The sequence below is a fragment of the Vitis riparia genome, chromosome 11, assembly GCF_004353265.1.
Source record: "Vitis riparia cultivar Riparia Gloire de Montpellier isolate 1030 chromosome 11, EGFV_Vit.rip_1.0, whole genome shotgun sequence".
Taxonomy (NCBI): Eukaryota; Viridiplantae; Streptophyta; class Magnoliopsida; order Vitales; family Vitaceae; genus Vitis; species Vitis riparia.
In genome coordinates this window covers 658,536-681,582 of record NC_048441.1, presented here as the reverse complement: position 1 = coordinate 681,582, position 23,047 = coordinate 658,536, and the positions used below count along the sequence as shown (strand labels likewise).

At 33.9% G+C, this 23,047-nt stretch overlaps 3 protein-coding genes, 1 non-coding gene and 1 pseudogene across 4 annotated transcripts; 3 read left to right on the top strand and 2 right to left on the bottom strand.

Moving 5' to 3' along the window:
* Window positions 1-231: 231 nt before the first annotated feature.
* On the bottom strand, window positions 232-2,969 carry LOC117924948 (metalloendoproteinase 3-MMP-like). Its single transcript, XM_034843697.1, has 2 exons — window positions 1,956-2,969; window positions 232-882 (listed from the first exon to the last, which is right to left on the bottom strand). The coding sequence occupies exons 1-2, from the start codon at window positions 2,539-2,541 to the stop codon at window positions 509-511; spliced, it is 960 nt and encodes a 319-aa protein (XP_034699588.1). The 5' UTR covers window positions 2,542-2,969; the 3' UTR covers window positions 232-508.
* Window positions 2,970-4,518: 1,549 nt separating this feature from the next.
* LOC117925333 (receptor kinase-like protein Xa21) lies at window positions 4,519-9,807 on the top strand. The gene is made up of 4 exons (XM_034844327.1): window positions 4,519-4,671; window positions 6,515-6,773; window positions 6,897-9,173; window positions 9,287-9,807. Exons 1-4 carry the CDS (start codon window positions 4,519-4,521, stop codon window positions 9,634-9,636), a joined length of 3,039 nt encoding a protein of 1,012 aa, XP_034700218.1. The 3' UTR covers window positions 9,637-9,807.
* A 4,861-nt stretch (window positions 9,808-14,668) lies between these two features.
* On the bottom strand, window positions 14,669-14,796 carry LOC117925773. Its single transcript, XR_004653039.1, has one exon. It is a non-coding gene; the product is annotated as a U11 spliceosomal RNA (small nuclear RNA).
* Window positions 14,797-15,708: 912 nt separating this feature from the next.
* On the top strand, window positions 15,709-16,675 carry LOC117925332 (annotated as a pseudogene).
* Window positions 16,676-21,752: 5,077 nt separating this feature from the next.
* LOC117925331 (photosystem II CP43 reaction center protein) lies at window positions 21,753-22,439 on the top strand (the record flags this gene model as incomplete). The annotated part of the gene is made up of 1 exon (XM_034844325.1): window positions 21,753-22,439. A coding segment is annotated over one exon (654 nt), but the record flags the coding sequence as incomplete, so codon positions are not given.
* Between the last annotated feature and the right edge of the window lie 608 nt (window positions 22,440-23,047).

The window sequence follows — 23,047 nt, the reverse complement described above, 5'->3', positions numbered from 1 at the left end:
CCTTAGTCCTTCTCTAAGGGCTCCCTCATGGGTGCAAGATACCCACTTATGATGCCCCTTAGTGTCTTATGGTCTATGTCTAGGGTCTAACACTTGTCTTTTATGTCTTTTCTCTTTTTCTACATACTTCCCTATGTTGAGCTTTACTAATTTTCCAATTCTTATTATTGTTAGATTCTGTTGAACTGTCAATTTTCTTAAAAATATAAACTTATAGGATTTAGGCTCGTAATATATATATATATCATTCACTCTAACAATAATATCTCCAATTCCAAGAATGTGAATTGTCCTTTTGGTTGATTATACAGTGGTGAGAAAAAGAAAAATTTCAAGTTGAGTTTAATTTCAAAGTATTTAGTGTTGTGCCTTACACTTATACTGCTACCTGAATTCATGTTTGAATATGGAAACTGATTTAGTAATGTCCACAAATATTAGTCTAGAATTAAAACAAAAATAAAGTTTACATATATATTTTTGGGAGAGAGCTCCATATCCACCACATCTACATAATTTCATAAGAGCAAGAGCCAGTTCTAGTCCTAAAGTTGTAAAGAGCCTGAATTCCTTGAATGTCATCCTCATTCAAACCCTTAGTCACTCCATAGGCAATGGTGGGAAACATGATAACGCCTTCAACTGAACTATGACCAAGTCTAAGAAGATGACCTATCTCATGCAAGGCAACAGTCTCCACGTCAAATGCACCAGCAACAACACCTACTACCCATGATTCATCCCCATCGAAATGAAGCCTTCCATCAGTTGGGGGAAAAGAGTGAGCAATGGTTCCACCGGGGCCATCAAACGGGTGCCCATCTCCATGATCACCCCTCTGAAAACCAATTTTCATGTCAGCATTCGTGTAGTCTTGAGTCTTTGTAACGCCCAAGTTTTTTTTTAAAGGGTAATTTAGGAAAGTTATAATAATGATATTAAATTAATTAATTAATTAATTTAATAAAATGGAAGAGGGGTGAAAAGGTAATTTTACGAATAATACCCTAGGTATAAATAGAAAATTCTCTTCTTCCTGTTCTTTTCTGAATCGCATTCCTGTTCGCAGAGAGTTTCCAGAGAACGTGAAGTTGAGGTCAGATTTCAAGGTTTGAAGAACAAACCTCTATAGGTAAGATTCTAACCCCTAGATTATTATTTTAGATTCATTAGTTAATTTCAAGCACATTAGATACATTTTTTTTTGGAAAACCCCAAATCTAGATTAGGGTTTATTTTTTTTAATTTGTTTTAATATCAAAATAGTGAAAATTTAAGATTTTGATTTATTGTTGGAAATTGTTTGAATCAGAAATAAATGCATACAGTTAGAAATTTTGAATGTATTGGCAAAAAAAAAAATAAAAAAATTACTCATAGCTTTATGAAAATGATTGATTACAATATCTCCTATTTTGCAAGTGAGTTTGAAATATTTGATCCATGGACTGCATTAATGTTCCTTATTGGGCTGTGAGCTCATTCATATTTGTTGACTACTTTTCAGGTACCCTTAGTTCGGGTGAGGAGTGATGACTAGGCTGAGGAGTGGTCATCATTAGGATTTGACTTAGGATTTTATGTTGGATTTTGTTTAACTGTTAGTTATGTTCAATTGGATCTTTTGGTATTTGAAAGCTATTTGAATATTGATCCTTTAAATTTTATGTTAGTTGAAAGTTGAGTTTTGGAGATTTTGAAATTTGTTTTAGTACTTGAATTGTTTAAGTTTGCAAATATTTGGACAATGGATTTTGGATAGTGGATGTTTTAGTATTTTGAAATCGAATTTTGAGGATTTTAGATTTTGTTCCGCTACTCTGAACAGGTATTTGATAATTGGTAACTTCCGATTACAAGATAATTGTTTGGGTTAGGTTACACTGTAAGCCTTCGGGTTTGAAGTGTGAAATGACCGTCATGCCTTTGGAGTGGGTCTTGGGGTGTGACAGTCTCTGCAAAGGTGAAGTCCATTGCAGAAGCCCACTGGCCAAAAGCTCTCGTCACAGCGCTCATGGTCGTACTTGAGGTGCCAGAAAGAAATGCATAGGTGAGATGGGTATTGGAAGGTGGCCATCTTGGGGATCCTGCGAAGAAGGAATAATGAGCTACTGTATGGAGAGAGCCATAGCCATGCGGATAGCTTCTGCTTCCCGACCTCATTCTGCTCGTGCCATTGATGATATCTGCTACGCCACAGCGAGGCTTCACCATCACGGACACTGTTTCAGAGTCTAGATTTCCACTGGCCTTGAGGTAGTAATTGGTCTGGTAGGTTTTGATGGCAAACTCTAAGAGATCATCAAAATCATCATTGTCGGCATGGGTTTCGTGTTCGGAATGGCTATAGCTCAAGTAACCAAACTGTTGAAGGTATTTCTTGAGCTTATGGATGTCTTTAACTTTGTGTCCCTTTTGACATCCCTCGAGATCCTTGATAAACTCAAATGGAGATGGGTTTTCACCATTCGCATGAGATGTGATAGGAAACAGGAAAAGCAAGAGGAGAATGAATGACATGGGAGAAAGATTAGGTGCCATAACTAAATACAGACATAAGAGAGAGCACTCTGTTAATTCTCGCAAGCCAATTTACATGTAGACTTGTTCTGAGCTGAAGAAATTGAGGTCATCGGGACAATTCCACAAAGCAATTAATGTCGAAGAACTATTATACTAAATGTCAATGAACCCGGTAGATTGAGTAAAGACTTTGCAAAGCAAAAGAAGACTATTCCACATAGAAGTCAAAGGTTAGTAGCATAGATCACACGGTAGTGGCAATTCAATGGTCAACGGTCCTCCACTGCAGCTATATGCTTTGGTTTTTTCTGAGTGGTGGAGAGCTGTTCTAATAAGCAATAGGATAGAAGTAGTTGCTTCATGGAAAGTATTGCACATTTCTAGAATATCCTTGAGTCACGTCAAGGGGTAGAAGAAAATTAAACAAATAAATGAGGGGTTTTGGGCAGTTGCATATTGGCAGGCTGCGAGTATTTTTAAAATCAATCGTAAGAAAATAGGGAAAAATATGCGAAAACAACTAAAAGATGTTCTAAAAAACACTTTTTCTCCATTTGAAAAGTGTTTTTAAAAATAGTTTTGAAAAACAAATTTTAAGAACAGTTTTTACAAATTATTCTTTGTAAGGTCATATGGACATTGAAAGACTCAAACCATTCCTCAAAATTATTTCCTGTAAGAGGCTTGATGGTAGACAATTGTAGAGAAATACCAGGATTGCTAGTAACAGGAAAATAGCAAAATAAAACAATATGCATGTTACTACAAAATCATGCTATTTGCTAGTTTCCAGAATTACTCAATTTACCAATAGCTTGGAATTTTGAAAATTCCACAACGGTAAGGATGACCAATTAAATATCACAATCAAGATGCACTAATTTTATTACTGAAAGGGCAAAGAAAATTAGTACGGTTCATAATATATAATTAATTTCCTTCACCAATCTAAGCATCCTACCAAGTATTATAATCATCGATAGGACAATTACAATACCCGTATGGACCTTAGTAATCATAATAAGAAAACAACCAAAATGCGGAAGATTAAATACATCAACAAAGACAATTTGACACATATAGGATCACGATAGGTAACCACATATATGTTCACTATTATCATGATGAATTCAAAATATCTCAATTTGCACAACTTGACACACTTAGAATTGCGATAAGCAATCACACAAGTGTTTTTCAATGTTATAATAAATTAAGATATTCAACAAAATAGCTTAAGACAACATTATTGGTATAACACAAAAATTATACCCAAAAGAACAATAATAATAAAAATAATTGTCCCAATAAAGCCAAATTTCATAAATGCATAATAATTCCAACATATGCATTATCATTCCAAGAATGCCAAGACAAACAAAAAAAATTTGTTTTTTATTTTTATTTTATAAATATGATGTCACGATGACGTCATCATCTTCTCCACGAGTTGAACAGCCCTGGTTCTGGCAGTACAGATTTGGAGAAGGGAAAAAAAAAAATTTCATGCCAAAAAATTATGTAATTTCCGACGCAAACATCCGGTTTTCCATCATCAAACATTAATCCATCAATCTTGACAAAAAATTTGCACAAAAACAGATAAACGAAAAGCCATAAGAAACCCTAGTTTTCGAAATCCCATCAATTGAGTTCCAAAAAACCAAAAGAAATTATGGGTTTTCCTCCAAAAGGTGTTTTCTACAAGTCTCCCACATCAATTTTGCTTCAAAATGGAGAATTAACACCAAACGAAAAAAAAAACCCCAAAAATTGACTTCGGGAAAACCTTGATTAATCCGAAAAAAAAAAAAAAAAATTGCAGCTTAAATGTCATCCATGGTTGCTCTGATACCAATTGTTGAAAAATATAAACCATAACCAAGATCTCATGAAAGACATTAAAGCATACAATAAAATAAATTGTGAATTAAGAAAGGTTGACCTTGATTGATTCCATAGAAAGTCATTCCTGTGTTCGTATGATGTTCAAAGATGCCCTCAATTCGCGAGATTTCCACTGGCCTTGAGGTAGTAATTGGTCTGGTAGGTTTTGATGGCAAACTCTATGAGATCATCAAAATCATCATTGTCGGCATGGGTTTGGTGTTTGGAATGGCAATAGCTCAAGTAACCAAACTGTTGAAGGTACTTCTTGAGCTTATGGATGTCTTTAATTTTGTGTCCCTTTTAACATCCCTCAAGATCCTTGATAAACTCAAATGGAGATGGGTTTTCACCATTTGCATGAGATGTGATAGGAAACAGGAAAAGCAAGAGGAGAATGAATAACATGGGAGAAAGATTAGGTGCCATAACTAAACACAGACATAAGAGAGAGCACTCTGTTAATTCTCGCAACCCAATTTACATGTAGACTTGTTCTGAGCTGAAGAAATTGAGGTCATCGGGACAATTCCACAAAGCAATTAATGTCGAAGAACTATTATACTAAATGTCAATGAACCCGGTAGATCGAGCAAAGACCTTGCAAAGCAAAAGAAGACTATTCCACATAGAAGTCAAAGGTTAGTAGCGTAGATCACACGGTAGTGGCAATTCAATGGTCAACGGTCCTCCACTGCAGCTATATGCTTCGGTTTTTTCTGAGTGGTGGAGAGCTGTTCTAATAAGCAGTAGGATAGAAGTAGTTGCTTCATGGAAAGTACTGCACATTTCTAGAATATCCTTGAGTCACGTCAAGGGGTAGAAGAAAATTAAACAAATAAATGAGGGGTTTTGGGCAGTTGCATATTGGCAGGCTGCAAGTATTTTTAAAATCAATCATAAGAAAATAGGGGAAAATATGCGAAAACAATTAAAAGATGTTCTAAAAAATACTTTGTCTCTATTTGAAAAGTGTTTTTAAAAATAGTTTTAAAAAACAGATTTTAATAACAGTTTTTGCAAATTATTTTTTGATGTTTTATAAAATAAAAGTTTGTTTAAGAACTTGAAATACTCTAAATATGTATTTTTTACGTTTTTAAATATGTTTTAAAAATAACTTTTATCTGTAATGTTTTATTTTTAATTATTTATTTATATTTTATAATTATTTTTTAAAATAATCCTCATAAGACAAGTAAAAACAACTAAAATATATTTTTTAAAAATACTCTGATTTTTGTTTTTATTTTTGCTTTTAAAAACAAAAAATATTTAGCTACTAAACATGTTTTTTTTTAGAGAACAAAAAACTTTTTTAAAAAATAGTTGTCCAACAAGGCCTAACAATTACTATCTATAACTCAAAGTATTCTATTAAACCCTCCTACGGTATAAAGTTAAATAAAAACTCTATGTAAATCATCAAATAAAATTTGATTTTATCAAAGATGAATAATATATAATTTAATTAGATAATTATATTGTAAATGTAAATTAGTAATTAGTTTATTAAATCTAAAAATTTAAACATTTTTAAAAGTATTTAACAAAACACCAAATACAATATTACCAAAAAAGAAATATATTAAAATTTATTTTATCACGTATATTAAGATTTAAATAAAATTAATTTATATTTATTTAGGCTAGAAGATGAAGAAATTAGTTGAGCTTAATCATGCTTTGCAGGATCGTCCATTGGATTGATTGGATACTGGTTTGTTTCAATCAGCTTTGCAGGAACCCAGAGATTTCTAACCGCTTTTAAAGGTCAAATGAGAAAAGAAATCAGCAATAAAACATGAAGATTGTCTATCTTTTATCTGAGTACGGGAGCAGGAATGTGACCAGGAAGGTACACATTTTCACACTCGAAGCTAAAGTTTTTGTGAAAAGAGATGGAAAGCCTTACCCTGAAGAAGCTTCCAGGATGCCCAGTTTGTAAAACTTCCTAAGAAACCCACTTCATGGAAAGTGTGGCAAGAAGCTTCAGGGATGCCCTGTTTGTTGACTAAAAAGACCTCTTCAAATGCATTTTTCTTTTGTTTATCCAGGAAGATTCATAGAGATTTGTTGTGGGTCAATCGTTATTTATTCATAGAGGAAATTCAAGCCTGCCTCTAATTATCAGCTCTCAAACAACATGTTGATGAAGAAGCACTTTTACAAGATCTCCCTTATGGGAATGCTGATGGTGCATTCATTTATGGTCAGCCTGGCTATTTCTTCCTCGAACGTCACTGATATATCTGCTCTACTTGCCTTTAAATCTGAGATTGTGGGAAGTAACTGGACTGAAACTGAAAACTTCTGTAACTGGGTTGGAGTAACTTGCAGCCATAGAAGACAGCGAGTAACAGGTTTGGACCTTGGAGGCATGGGTCTCCAAGGCACCATCTCTCCTTATGTTGGTAACCTTTCCTTCCTTGTTAGGCTTGATCTCTCTAACAACAGTTTTCATGGCCATCTGATACCTGAAATAGGTCATTTGCGTCGCTTGGAAGTGCTCATATTAGAAGGGAACCTGTTGGAAGGAGCGATCCCTGCAAGTATACATCACTGCCAAAAGCTTAAAGTCATCTCTCTTTCAAAGAATGGATTTGTTGGAGTCATACCAAAAGAGTTAAGCTTCTTATCTTCACTACGTCACCTATTCCTTGGACGAAACAATCTTACAGGTACCATTCCACCTTCCTTGGTCAACAACTCAAAGTTAGAATGGCTTGGTTTAGAACAAAACTACCTTCAAGGAAGCATTCCAAATGAGATAGGGAATCTTCAAAATTTGCAGCAACTTAGCTTGTCTCAAAATGGCCTTACTGGTTTGATACCCCCCTCAATTTTCAATATCTCCTCTCTACGAGGAGTGTCCTTGTCATTCAATTTCCTTTCAGGAACTCTTCCATCGAGCCTTGGGCTTTGGCTTCCAAATCTTGAAGAACTTGACCTAGGAGGTAATCAGCTTAGTGGAAATATCCCTTTGTGTCTGTCAAATTCTTCTTACCTCAAAAAATTACGTTTAAGTTCCAACCAATTCTCGGGACCAGTCCTCAAAAGTCTAGGCCACTTGGAACACCTGGTAGAGCTTGATCTGGCAAGAAATCAACTAACAAGTCAATCAGGAAGTCTTGAACTTAGCTTTCTTACAGCTTTGACAGGATGCAAATCCCTGGAAAAGTTGTCTATAAGCAATAATCCATTGAAAGGCCTACTACCAGAATCTGTTGGAAATTTGTCAAGTTCCCTTCAAATGTTTATTGCTTCTTCATGCCAAATAAAGGGTCCAATTCCAAAGGGTATTGGTTCATTGAAAATTTTGAATAGGCTTGAATTGAGCAACAACCACCTGAACGGAACCATTCCATCAACAGTTAAGGGAATGAAAAGCCTGCAGAGGTTGCATATCGGTGGCAATCGACTTGAAGAAAACATTCCAAATGAGATTTGCCTTCTAACTAACTTGGGGGAAATGGAACTTCAAAACAATAACCTGTCAGGATCAATTCCAAGTTGCATAGGAAATCTAATTCATTTACAGATCATGGACCTGAGTTCCAATTCACTATCCTCATCAATTCCATCCAGCTTATGGAGCCTTGAAAATATCTTGTTCATGAATTTGTCATGTAATTCACTGCATGGAAGCCTCAATGCCAACATGGGAGCTTTTAATTTGAAAATGCTGGAAAGCATTGACTTATCTTGGAACCGAATCTCAGGTAACATTCCAACCATTTTTGGTGACTTTGAAAGCTTAAGTTCTCTTAACCTCTCAAGGAACTCATTCGAGGGACCTATTCCTGAATCACTTGGTGAATTGATAACATTGGATTTTATGGACCTCTCCCACAACAATCTATCTGGTGCAATACCCAAATCTTTGGAGGCTCTTTCACATCTCCAATACTTGAACTTGTCTGTCAATAACCTATCAGGGGAAATTCCAAGCAGAGGGCCTTTTGAAAACTTCACGGCAACATCTTTTCTGGAGAATGGAGCGCTTTGTGGGCAAGCAATTTTTCAAGTTCCGCCTTGTAGAAGTCATGGGCCCCGGAATTCAAAATCTGCATCTCTCTTGAAATATATTCTTCCAACTTTGGCATCGGCGGCAATCCTTGTAGCGGCAATCCTTGTAGCTCTCATTCGAATGATGATGAAGAACCGAAGGTGTAATGCAAGAACATGTGAAGATCTGGTACGTGAAGTGGATCAGATAATTTCATATGAAGGGCTTTGTCAAGCTACAGATGATTTCTCAGAAGCCAACATTATTGGAGTGGGAGGTTTTGGTTCTGTATTCAAAGGAATACTTAATGACAAGTTCACGGTTGCCATTAAAGTTCTAAATTTGCAACTTGAGGGAGCTCTTGCCCACTTTAATGCGGAATTTGTGGCTCTCAGAAACGTTCGGCACACGAATCTTGTTAAGCTCATATGTTCATGCTCTGAAACTGAGCTTGGTGCTCTAGTTTTACCATATATGCCTAATGGAAGCCTGGAGAAGTGGTTGTATTCTGAAAACTACTGTTTGAATCTCTTCCAAAGAGTGAGCATCATGGTGGATGTTGCATCAGCCTTGGAATATTTGCATCATGGTTTACCAGACCCTGTGGTTCACTGTGATTTGAACCCCAGCAATGTCCTCTTAGACAATGACATGGTTGCACATGTGGGTGACTTTGGCATTGCAAAGATATTGACACATAAGAGGCCTGCCACACGAAGCATTACTCTAGGTACCCTTGGTTATGTTGCACCAGGTAAATCTTTCGAACCCATGGATAAATTATTTTTTCCAAGATTATTATCACAAATTTGTTTTGAAGTTTAATCCAAGCTTACATATTTGCTTTGAAATATTGAATTTTCACAGAGCATGGCATGAGAGGAAGGGTGTCAACAAGAACTGATGTTTACAGCTATGGGATAATGTTGTTGGGGATGCTTACAGGAAAGAAGCCCACTGATGATATGTTTTCCGGGGAACTAACTTTGAGGCAGTGGGTTACGTCTTCAATTTCTAACAAAATAATGGAAGTCATAGATCGTAAACTATCGAAGACCGAAGATGGAGGACATGCAATTGCCACAAATTGCAATCTTTTAGCCATTTTCAAGTTGGGGTTAGAGTGTAGTAGAGAGTTGCCGCAGGAGAGAATTGACATTAAAGAAGTTGTGATCAAGCTTGGCCAGATCAAATGGCAAATGACAAATGGAAACTAGAAAAGTTACTTGATATGCATATTGAAGCAGTACCATTTAGAGTACCATTCCTGAATTTAACTTTTTATTTTTATCTTTATCTGAAAGCTGAAGTTACAGCTAAAACCATCATTTGAAATAATCTATCTTCGTGTGTATATATATATATATATATATCACCTTCCAAAGTAATAGGAGCCCAGGAAGCAATGTTTGATCAAATTCTTTTCAAAATCATTGTGCCAGCATTGCAGCAGTACCAGTATTCATAGCTCTGTTTTTATGCTGAGAAAATATAGAAAAGGTAAAGTTGAGATTCCAAATTTCATTTGACTTATTATTTGGAATCTGAAGCTTCAACTTTCCACACATTGCTTCTGTGAATCAACCTGCTTATATTAGGAAGCTTTGGCTTGGTATACTATGGAATTCTTTCTGATAGGACAACTATTGCTGTGGAGGTCCTAAAATTGCAACTTGAGGGTACTTTCAAAAGTTTTGATGCAGAATGTAGGGTTCTGACAAGAATTTGACTCAGAAATCTGGTTAACGAATCCTGAGATGAGACCCCTGTTTTTGCAATACATGCCTAATTCTAAGTAATTAGTTGAAAGATAACCTTGCACTAGAGATTCGGAATTCTAATTGGCTCTGCATCATTTGGAACTAAATAAGTTTCAGTAATTACTTCAAAGATAACCTTGCACTAGAGATTCGGAATTCTACTTGATTCTGCATCATTTGGAACTAAATAAGTTTCAGGGTCTCGGTGTTTTTAGTTTAGTTGTCGTATAACTTCTTTTCGAAAGAAAGTCTTGAAATAATCCACCCAAAATGCTAGGGGTTTTGATTCCTCTCTTGAAATTCCTTCCTAAAGGGAGCCATGATCTTACTATTTTTCTTTATATACACACCAATGCCATACCACCTAGCAAAAGAGTAGTCCACAAAGAATAGGCCTAGTTAAGGTCTCTGTCGATCTCTGTCCCCTTCTTAAGCCATGGCATGTCTACTCTTCTACTGCAGGGAATTCTCAAACAGAGGAAAGCCCGTATTTTTGTCCTACCTTCTTCTTTCAAAAGGCAAGGAAAGCCTCAACCTCTTCTCTAAAAATTCCTTTAAATAGGGCACATGTGATATCAAGCTCACTATATCGAGTTGGGTCCCCCGTTTAGTCCATGGACATTTGATATGCCAACTCTGATGTGGAACCTAGGAGATCAGCCTTTCTTTCCTACCCCCTCTACTGTAGGTGATATCTATAGGAAAGAAACCCAATGGTGAAATGGTCACTAGAAAACTGTGTTTGAGGCAATGGGTAAATGTATCACCTCACAAAAAATAATAGCAGTTGTTGATGTTGGCTCACTGAGCATAGAAGACAAAGAAGCCAGAGGAGAGGTGATGGCCACAGGAGGTAATATTTTTCTGGCTGTCATGGAATTGGTCATATCTTGAATTTCCAAATTTCTCAACCTAAATTTCATTACAAACACTGTCAATAAACTCATGGATTGCCCTGCTGTCAATAAGTCAAGTCCTATAACAAAATCCTAAAGCAATGAAAAAATTCCAGAGAATCAGCACTTGATTGGTGGTATATTTTCCATTAACAATGTGAAGAAGGCCAACTTTATACAAAGTATGACCAGGTATTTCAATCATAATATCACCCATGTTGGTTGTTTACTGATACTGGTAACACAGACTGGCTAAAACTTTCTCTTTCTCTCAAAGAACATGTTGATGGGAAGGTTTCACATGGTCTCCCTAGTAGGGGGTGGTTTTTGGGCATTCATGAATGGTCAGTTTTGCCCTTTCTTCCTCAACATCAAGGAAATTCATAGCTCGACTTTGCTCCTCTAACCAACCATGAAAGTCAATCTTGAGCTCCAAACAAGTTGTATGGTGGGTTACATGGCCTTCAGATCCAAAGGGGATGTGGAAAATTATGAGTGGAAAAATAGTGAAAGATACATTCATCAATAAGAAAGTAGTTGAGCTTAAGCATATACTGTTATAATTAAGGTTGCTGCCATGCTTTGCAGGAGCCATCCATTGGATTGATTGGATATTGCTTTGTTTCAATCAGCTAAACACAAGAGTGTCACAGCAGTCAGAACCCAGAGATTTTCTAACCTCTTTTCAATATTTTCTTGAACTTCTGATCAATCAAACTAGCTGGTTACAAGTTCGATCTTAGATATAAACTAGCAGATCCTGTAGCTTCTGAGAGTCATGCACCTTTTCTTTTTTTTTTTTTTTTGCATTATTTAACTTCAAAACTAATGGTCCTAAGCAGTTATAAAATGAAAATGTTTCTCAAAAACTGTTATTTCATTTTAGTCAATATATATGTTAATAATTTTATCCAAGATATTTTCTATAATTAACGAAAGAAAAGAAGAATAAAAAATTATGTGAGAAAAATTCCCATACCACATGATAAAGGGAGGTGACACTTGATTGAGATGGTGAGAGGAGCCAAGGCGTGTCCTAAACGTTTAAAAGAAAGGGTTATTTGATTAAAAGGGTATCTCAAAACTTAATTTTTGAAATTTAACCTTAAAACCATTTTTTGACATTATTTGGACAAAAATGCTCTCATTATATTTTTGTAAAAATAACCATTTCTTTTAAAATCTACGTGTAAATACTTGAAATAAAAAAAGGTATTTATATAAAAAAAATTTGGTTACTTTTTCAGAAAAAACATGGGATAGGTTAGATTTCCGATTTGGGGATTATTTCATCATTTTTAACCAAATTTTTCTTAAAAAAAAAGTTCACTTGATAGGATTGAAACTGACTGATGGAATATATCTCTCCCATTCTTCCACTTAAAATTTTCCATATCTTCTTTGGACTTAAGAGGCCATCAACCCCACCCCACAACTTGTTTGGGGGCTAGGTTGACTTGGGTCTTCTAAGGTGACACCAAGTCACTGTTGTTAGAGTTTCATGATTGGTATCAGAGACAAAACCAAGATATGAATTTCCTTGTTGGTATTATCAATGGGACATTGAAAGATTCGTAAAAACAAGCAATAATGAGACATTTCACAATTGAAACTAAGGTTTTTGGGAGAAGAGATAGAAAGTCTTACCTTGAATAAGATTCCAGGATGCCCATTTTGTAAAACTTTCTAAGAAACCCACTTCATGGAAATGATGGCAAAAAGAAGCTTCATGGAATCCCTGTTTGTTGACTAAGAAGACCTTTATGTGTTCAAGCATATTGCTAAGCTCATTCTTCTTTCATGGCTTTTTTCTTTTGTTAATCAAGGAAAATAATAGAGTTTGGATGTCAGTCATTCACTATTTATCCATAGGTGTAGCTCACATGTGAGAGTGGTGACACTACTGAAATTAAAGCCTGCCTCTGTATCTGGGCTTTCAAACAAAATGTTGATGTCATTTTTTCAAGATCTTTCTAATTTGGAATGTTGTTAAGGCAGTCATAGCAGACAGTGAGTAATGGCTTTGCGCATTGAATCTCTCCCATCTTCAATCCTCAATGGATTGCCGTCCATGACCTCCATTATTTTGTCTGAAATTGAAGCCTTAACCCATTGCCTCAAGCACAGTTCCCCAACAAACATATCAAGAATCTCCAGTAACATTATGCCATAGCTGTAAATGTCACCTCTTGTTGACACCCTTCCTTCCGAGCCATACTCTGTCGAAAATCCTTGTTAAATTTTAGGAAGAAAGCATAACCAAATTTCTAACATATTGTCATGAGAGTTCAAGAGATTTAATATCTCTCACCAGTCACCACAGCGACAACATTAACACGAAGGCAGTGCAGTCAATCCATTATGAGGTTAGTCATGAAATACTTTCAACCTCCTTTTCACTGAAAAACTTTTCAAAGGCTTTGTTTGGTAGTCCTCATCTTGGGTTGTGAAAAACTTTTTTTTATTTTTATTTTGAAGAGAATCACTAATTTTTTTCAAAGATTCTTAGTTTTGGTTGTTGTTTTGTGTTTTTTGTTGTGATTTGGGAGAAAAAAAATTTGGAATCTCAATCGAATTCATCGAGTTTAACTGATTTTTGATCGAGTCTTTATTTGAAATGATATTAAGTATCGAACTCGACTCGTAAAAAAGTTGATACGAATAAGGCTTGATTGAGTCGTACTGCACTATCATTTATTAAATTTTAATTGGTTAAAGGAGAAAAAATAATCCAAAATGTTAAATATAACCTTACTATTTTTTATTTTTTTTAAATAACTTATTTTTAATATAAATATTTTCCATCATGTAAATTAAAAAGAAAAATGTTATTTTATAATAAAAAAAAAAAGTGAGAATACCCCTAACCTCCTACATAGCCAGGCCCAGACTTGGGTTAAAAATCGGTTTTTTAAAACTGATAGAAAATCGGGCATGGAAAGTCGGTTGGACCGAATTTTGCCGGCGCATTTTCCGAGTTTGCTGAGTCTCACGACTAGGGCAAACTACTCTTAACAGAGAAATGTTTATTAAATTAAATATATACTAATGGTGTAATTTAAAGCTTTTTTCAAATTAAAAATAAAATATAAAATAAAGTTTTAATAAATCAGTTTATTTTAATTATCTCATTTTTAAAGTCTATTTAATTAATTATTGATGATATAAAAACATCATAATAACAAGTAATTTTATAAGTAAACATAAGATATGTAATTATAAACTAACAAATAAGTCAAAAATATCATTTTTAAATAAAAAAATAGTTATATACATCATATTATTTTTTATGTGAAATATATTTATGGAACTTTTTTCTATCAAAATTATCATTGATATTTCAATGAGTTTTTAATACTACCCTTAAATAAAATTACAAAAAAAAAAAAAAAATCATTTTAAAAATCAAATTGAGGATATTTTTATAAAAAAGATAATAAATAAATATTATATCTTCAAATTTGAGTTTTTGCCTTTCTCGTAAATGTTAAACAGAGCCGCTATCTAAAATATTCCAATTGGGCCTTAACGACGGAGCAAAAGATTATAAGAGTAGTGGGCCTTAACGACCGAGCAAAAGATTATAATAGTAGTGAAGGGTCGGCCAGAGGAGCCAACCCTATAAGGTTTCCATAAATTATGTCGGCCATATGTCTTGATAGCCATACAGCACTCACCAGACGAGGGTGAGAGTGGCATATTTAGCCAACCGACCCTTTTAAATCTTGAATTTTATAAGTTCTCCTTATTTATATGAAGATCCTTTCAGTTGGTTATTACGTCCAACCGATGTGGGATTGCTACACAGCATCCTTTAAATCTGGAGCAACTCATACTAGGAGTAAATCAACTTTGTGGGAATATTCTTCGGTATGTTCTCGGCTCCCATGGTTGGAATCAGCTGCAAACCAATTTGCGGGTCAAGTTCCCACAAGTCTTGGCCTCTTGGAACACCTCGTCTCACTTAATCTGGTAGAAAATCAACCAAGAAGTCAATCAGAAAGTCATGAACTCAGTTTCCTTACTGCTTTGACAAGATGCAGATCATTGGAAAGGCTGTACAGAAGTAGGAATCCATTGAACGGCCGCCTACCAGATTTTGCTGGAAGCCTTTAAAGTTACCTTCAAATATTTCTTGCAGATTCATGCCAAATAAAGGGCTCAATTCCAAAGAGAATCATGTCCTTGAAATATTTGAATTGGCTTGATTTGGGGGACTACAATCGAATGGAACCATCCCATCAACAATTACGAGAATGAAAAACTTTGCGGAGATTGTATCTTGGTGGTAACCAACTTGAGCAAACCATTCCAAACGAGATTTGCCTCCTTAGAAAATTGGGAGAAATGGACCTCGGGAATAATTAGCTGTCTGGAACAATTCCAAGTTGTATAGGAAATCTTACTCATTTACAGAGCATGCTCTTGAGTTGCAATTCACTCTCCTCTGCCATTCCATCAAGTTTATGGCAACTTCAGAATCTCCTTTTCCTGAATTTGTCATTTAATTCACCAACGACAATCTAAAACTAAACTTCAGTTGAAATTTATTCTTCCAGCTGCCATTGCACCAACGACAATCCTCATTGCTCTTGTGCTCATCATGATAAAATATCAAGAGTGTGGAAACACTGAATGCGGTTGATGTATTACCTGCAATGGAGCATAGAATGTTTCATATCAGGATCTTGCCATGCTACAAATGATTTCTCTGAAGCCAACATCCTTGGAGTGGGAAGCTTTGGTTCTGTTTTCAAAGGAATACTTTCTGAGGGGACACTTGTTGCTGTTAAAGTTCTGAATCTACAACTGGAGGGTGCTTTCAAATGTTTGATGCAGAATGCAAAGTGCTGGCAGGGGTTCGACACAGGAATCTGGTTAAAGTCATAAGCTCATGCTCCAACCCTGAGCTAAGAGCTCTTGTGCTGCAATACATGCCCAATGGAAGCCTTGAGAAGTGGCTCATTCTTTCAACTACTGCTTTAGTCTCTTCCAAAGAGTGAGCATCATGGAGGATGTGGCATTAGCTTTGGAGTATCTTCATCATGGTCAAGCCGAGCCTGTGGCGCAATGTGATTTGAAGCCCATCAATGTCCTCTTGAATGATGAGATGGTTGCTCATGTGGGTGACTTTGGCATTGCAAAAATTTTGACCGAAAACAAGACTCTAGGCACTCTTGGCTATATTGCACCAGGTAAGCATTTGGATCTTGGAGTGATATTTCTTCTAAGATTATTGTCACTAGTTTTATAGCGCATAGATCATGTATGAGTCCATAAAAGTGATCGAAATTTTACTATGCTTTCTTCCTCAAAATTAACTACAGATTCTTAACAGAGTATGGCTCAGAAGGAAGGGTGTCCACAAGAGGTGATACTTGTAGCTATGGAATAATGTAGATGGAAATGATTACAGGAAAAAACACACTGATGATATGTTTGTTGGAGAATTGAGTTTGAGGCAATGGGTTAAGGCTTCAATTCCGGACAAAATCATAGAGGTCATAGATGACAATCTACTAAAAAGTGAAGATGGAAGAGATGCGATTGCTACACAAGGTAACCTTTTGGCTAAAATAGAACTGGGCTTGGACGGGTAGCAAAGAATTCCCAGAGAAGAGAATTGATATAAAAGATGTTTGGTCAAGCTTCATATGATCAACTTGCAATTACTTTGAAGCAAACATGTTTTGGGCTTTGATTTATTGCTTAAGTTGCTTCTTTGAAGCAGTACCATTTAGTTGCTTCAAAGCAATGTTTCTATAGGTATACTTCAACAAATAATTTGGTTGAACTAGCCCATGTACTATTATTTGTTTTTTTAACTTTGATCATGGTTCAAATTCATTTTTTCTTTCATTGAATTCTTAATAGCTTTGCACCTTATTGCCATCAGAATGAGCCTATCCGATATACTTCCTATCACCTTTTAGCTCTTGACTTCGATCTTACGAGACTTTTTCTCCCTCATCTATCTCCCTAGATCTCCAATGACAATCAACTCTTTTGAATTTAATATTTTCAAAATACCTTAAATTTTTTTAAAAAAATTACTTTAAGGTAAGAATTAAATCTTAAGTTTTTATGTCAACAAATAGAACAAAATTTATAAGAATGTCATCTTAAGTCCTTAAGTATTGCCCTCAGTTTCATCGGGGGCACCACTTATATTTTACAATTAACAAAAGAAAAGGGGGGAAGGGGAGAAGAACATAATAAAATTAAGGAAAAACGATTCACTTGTAGTTTGTATGATCCGAACAATGATGATATCTTTGATCATTCACACATTGATTGATGGAGTATATCTCTCACAACCTTAAACTTATAATTTAATTTAATTTCCATACTCCTTTGAATTTTGAAGGGTCATTGACACTATCACCCAACTTATAATAAGCTGAATTTAGTCTTGTCAATATACACGACAACGATTTGAGGAAAGGTGATTAAGACTACCTATGAATTTCCATGGAAGTGTTTTGGTTTCTCCTTGTAATGCACTGCAATCAACACCATGTTGAAAGTTCAAGATATGCTTGAGTAATTTATAAATGGTAAAATAATAGTGCTTGTTTGATGAAGATGGATCCTCCTAAGTAATAAAGTTATATACCACCACCAATATCAAGTGTTGGTTGTATGGAAAATTTTCTTTGACGTAGGATTTTGTTGCAACTTATGAGTTTTATTGAGGAAACTGTAATTGTAATCAAAATTAGGTGGACAATTTTGCAAATTCGAGTTACAACTATGATCAAATTGAGGCTCCATGGTGGATCTCAACATTCCTAGAGAAAGGAAAAAGAAATTCTCAAATTCTCTTTACTTGATCAATGCAAGAAAATAAAATTCAATAATCAAGATCTCTAATTGATAACCTTAATTTTAGCCTAACATGAATTTTGAGTTGTTTGTCTGAACTATAGTAATGTTTTTATTTTACCTATAAAAATAAATAAATAAATGTTTTTTTTTTACTTGTGTTAAGAAAAAAAATTGGCCAAAGCTATTCATTTCAATATAGATCGTTGATAAAGAAAAGAACCAATTGATAATAGAGGACTAATATCCTGTTATCAATATATCAATAATATAATTAAAATATCGTCGATCATACATATGGGCTATTCGTGTGGACTAGAAATGTTAAAATTGATTGGAAATCTAAGGTTATGTTTGGTTTTTGAAAAAATTTATAGAAAAATATGAAAAAAAAAAAATGAAGGAATAGTGTTAAGGAAAATAAAATATAGATTTAAAATTAATAAATTATTTGTATATGCTACTTTTAACTCATTTTCCATTTTTTTAATTATTCTATATAAAAAATAAATAATTTAAATATATATATATAATTTTTTAATTAATTTTAATTATATTTGATTTTCTTTTATATTTTTTTATAATAAAATCAAATAAGAGAAAACTATTTTTCTTAATGTTTTTTTCCTTATTACTTTCTTAGAACCAAACATAGTGTAAAAGATACCAATAATAAAAATACTAGAAATTCATGGAATATTGATGATTGGATTAATTAACAAAAATATTATATAGAAATTCTAAAAAACAATATATTGAAGGAACAAAAATTGATAGAAATGTTGGAAAAAAAAACTGAATAACAAAAAAAATAATAATACTCATATTGAAGTTTTCTTTTTTTAAAAAAAAATATATGTATGATAAAATTTGTTACATTAGGTAATAATATATTATGAAAAAAAAATTTCAAAAATATATTCGGTACTAATGCAAAGGTAAAAATTGTTTAAACCAAGTTTTTTTTTTTATTATTATTTTACCAAAATCATACACATGTTACATATGTGGTAAGCTAACCAAGAATATAATATGTACTCATAACAATATAAGTTTAGAAAGTGAATGCTGAATACTAACGTGAACATAAAAATTTTATTTAATCAAATTTCATTATATGAAAGAATAATACATTTTAACACTTCAAATATATTACATTCATAAAACAATTTAACTTCTACGCAAATTTATTTGATTTTCTACGTGTATCACCGATTGATATTTCAATCCTTGAATGATACTGCTCCCTCAAATAGAACTAAATCAATAAATTGAAGTACATATAATATTCCTTTCGAAGTAGTTGTAATTTGATCTTGTTAACGTTAACCGTTAACCACAACATATTTTATATCAATCCTCTCTTATTGGAATTTCTATCTTTATTACACTCCAATGGCCAAAGATTACCTTCTGTAGCAACAAAATATCCTCCATCGTTAGTCCCAATGAATTGTTATCTATGACCTCCATTATTTGGGAATTATTGCATTCACTCAAACTCATTGTTAAATCGCAACAAAATCTTCTTTCTTGTAACTACAACAATTTTATTCCACAACTTATCATCAAGAATTGGAAGTTAATTTTGAGGAAGAAAATGTAATAAAATTTTCATTATTTTTTGTGTCATGAGATTTTAAGCATGGTTGAGATTTTTTATGGACTCCTGTATAGCCTATATATATCCTATGAGATTTTTTATAATCACATTCGAAAAGTAATATCACCATAGGTCCAAATGCTTACTTAATGTCATGTAGTAAAGAATACAGAGATGGTCTTAGATGGTGTTTATTTTTTTAATTTAATATTAAATGTAATTTGTTTTCTTATTTTTAAAAAATTTTAATTGAAAAAAAAGTCAAAATATTTATTTTTGTTGAATGCTAAAAATACCTTTTTGAAATAACCAAAATACAATTTCAACAAAACCTTCATCGGATTATCACTTAATACTTAATAGAAATAAAATAATAAAAAATAAATAACATAATATTTAATACTTAATATTGAGAGTTAAGTTAAATTAAGTTTTATTTAAACTTAAGTAAAATAAATAAACCAACTCCATTTTAGTTTGTATCATAACCTTATTTTTGACAAAAATTTGTTCAATGCCAAAATAACCCACATGAGCAACTGTGTCATCATTTGTTATGGTGCTTTTTAATGAATATGAGCACCAAGGTTATTTACTTGGTTCCATGCTCCATGAAATCATAGAAGCTAATGACAATTAGGAATTAACATCGTGATTAAGAATTGAAAAATAAGTATTTTGTAAATTGAATGTGTTGTGACCCTTCTTCTATTTTATTATTTTGATTTTGTGATTAGGCTCAAGGCAAGACAAAAAAAAAAAAAGAAAGGAAAAATTAAGAACTCGGAATTGTGAAGTTTGTAAAATTTTCGTATGTGAAATTTTTTTAAAAATATCAAAAAAACTTATAGCAATGAAATATAAAGATTACTAAAAGTTCATTTATTTTTCTAAAATTTAGTAAGAAAATAAAGTCATATCTCACAATTTGCTCGTATTCCTTTTGGATGTTTTTAATTATTAGATGCTTTTTTTATGTTGAAATTTTAGACCGATCCTTAGATTTTTTATATTGTTATACTAATATTATGTGATAAAAATTTAAAATTTTTGTATGAAATATTCTCCATCAATTCCATTTTGATCCCAAATCACCTATTTAGAAAGTGAGTGATGATGGTGATACATTTATATCGACTCAAAATAATTACAACACAACAAAAATGGGAGACTCACAAATATCACCCTCCCTCACATATGCGTCTCTCAAACCCATCACACCACCCAATTCTTTTTTGTATCTTCCTCTACCACCACCATCACCTGACTGTCCCACCACCACCACTTGCCATCCACCCATGGTGGCACCACCCCCTTTTCTTAAGATCATCCCCTATTTAGAGTTGTAAATTTGGCCCGTTAGCCCAAATCCAATCAACCCCACTATGCTTGCCTGTAAAAATTGTGCAAGAGCCACTACAAAATTAAATATTGTTATTTTATATTTATAAATAAACTTATTAAAAGTGATTGAGGTTGAGCTAAAAATTAGATTAAGTGGGTGTTTGATAAACTAATTTAATAACTTAATTTAAGTCATTAATTAAAGATGTAATGTAAATATCTAGAATCTATTTGGTCGTATGATTAAAAACCGGTTTTCTGTTTTTAAAAACAAAAAACTATATTTAAAAATTCAGAAGAGTGTTTCGCCAATGTTATTTGAGAATAATTTTTAAAAACAAAATGAAATAAATAATAGTTTTTAAAGAATAAGTAAAAATTATTTTTATTAATTTTTGAAAACAAAAGAAAAAAAAACATAAAACACAAATAAAAGTGGATATGATATCATTCTTTTTTCTTACTTCACCGTCTAATACCAATGCCAAAAATGGCTTTTCTAAATTTCTTTTTTTTTTTTTCTTAAAAAAAAAATCTTCATTAAACGTATAAATTATAAATCAAACTATATTTGATACATAAAAATTATTTTTAAAAATAATTTATCCAAGTTTTTTATTTTTTATTTTTTAAAATCTATTTTTAAAAACAATTGCCAAACACCTTCATTTTTTTTATAAAACACTCAAAAACACTTTCTTATCCTTAAACTTAAAAACATGTTTCTAAAACAAGATTCAAAAAAGCATGACCGAACAACCCCACAATTTTTGGTGTATAGAAATTTTTGATTTCAAACTTAGAAAACAAAAAATATATTCAAATGAATATTTCATTTTTGTAAATAAAATAATGAAATTTTGTTGATTCCTTTTATTAAAATTCACCCCAAAGCTAAAAATTAATTTCCGTGGGCTCGCCGTGCACTTGTATGGTCTGGAGAGGCTTACTTGTCTTATAGTTTAGGTGCTTTAGCTATCTTTGGTTTCACTGCTTGTTGCTTTGTCTGGTTCAATAATACTGCTTATCCTAGTGAGTTTTACGGGCCAACTGGACCCGAAGCGTCTCAAGCTCAAGCATTTACTTTTCTAGTTAGAGACCAGCGTCTTGGGGCTAACGTGGGATCCGCTCAAGGACCTACTGGTTTAGGTAAATATCTAATGCGTTCCCCGACTGGAGAAGTCATTTTTGGAGGAGAAACTATGCGTTTTTGGGATCTGCGTGCTCCCTGGTTAGAACCTCTAAGGGGTCCCAATGGTTTGGACTTGAGTAGGCTGAAAAAAGACATACAACCTTGGCAAGAACGGCGTTCCGCGGAATATATGACTCACGCTCCTTTAGGTTCTTTAAATTCCGTGGGTGGCGTAGCTACCGAGATCAATGCAGTCAATTATGTCTCTCCTAGAAGTTGGTTAGCTACTTCTCATTTTGTTCTAGGATTCTTCCTATTCGTAGGTCATTTGTGGCACGCGGGAAGGGCTCGTGCAGCTGCAGCAGGATTTGAAAAAGGAATTGATCGTGATTTTGAACCTGTTCTTTCTATGACCCCTCTTAACTGAGACGGGAGATCCAATGCTTGAAGTAGGAATCTATTTGGTGTAGCATTCAGAACATAAGCCAGATGATGGAACGGGAAGACCTAGGATGTAGAAGATCATAACATGAGTGATTGGCAGATTTGGATTCCTATATATCCACTCATGCGGTACTTCATTATACGATATATATATAAGATCCATCTGTATAGATATCATCATATACATCCAGAAAGCCGTATGCTTTGGAAGAAGCTTGTACGGTTTGGGAAGGGGTTTTGATTGATCAAAAAGAAGAATCTACTTCAACCGATATGCCCTTAGGCACGGCCATACATAACATAGAAATCACACTTGGAAAGGGTGGACAATTAGCTAGAGCAGCGGGTGCTGTAGCGAAACTGATTGCAAAAGAGGGGAAATCGGCCACATTAAAATTACCTTCTGGGGAGGTCCGTTTGATATCCAAAAACTGCTCAGCAACAGTCGGACAGGTGGGAAATGTTGGGGTGAACCAGAAAAGTTTGGGTAGAGCCGGATCTAAGTGTTGGCTAGGTAAGCGTCCTGTAGTAAGAGGAGTAGTTATGAACCCTGTAGACCATCCCCATGGGGGTGGTGAGGGGAGAGTCCCAATTGGTAGAAAAAAACCCACAACCCCTTGGGGT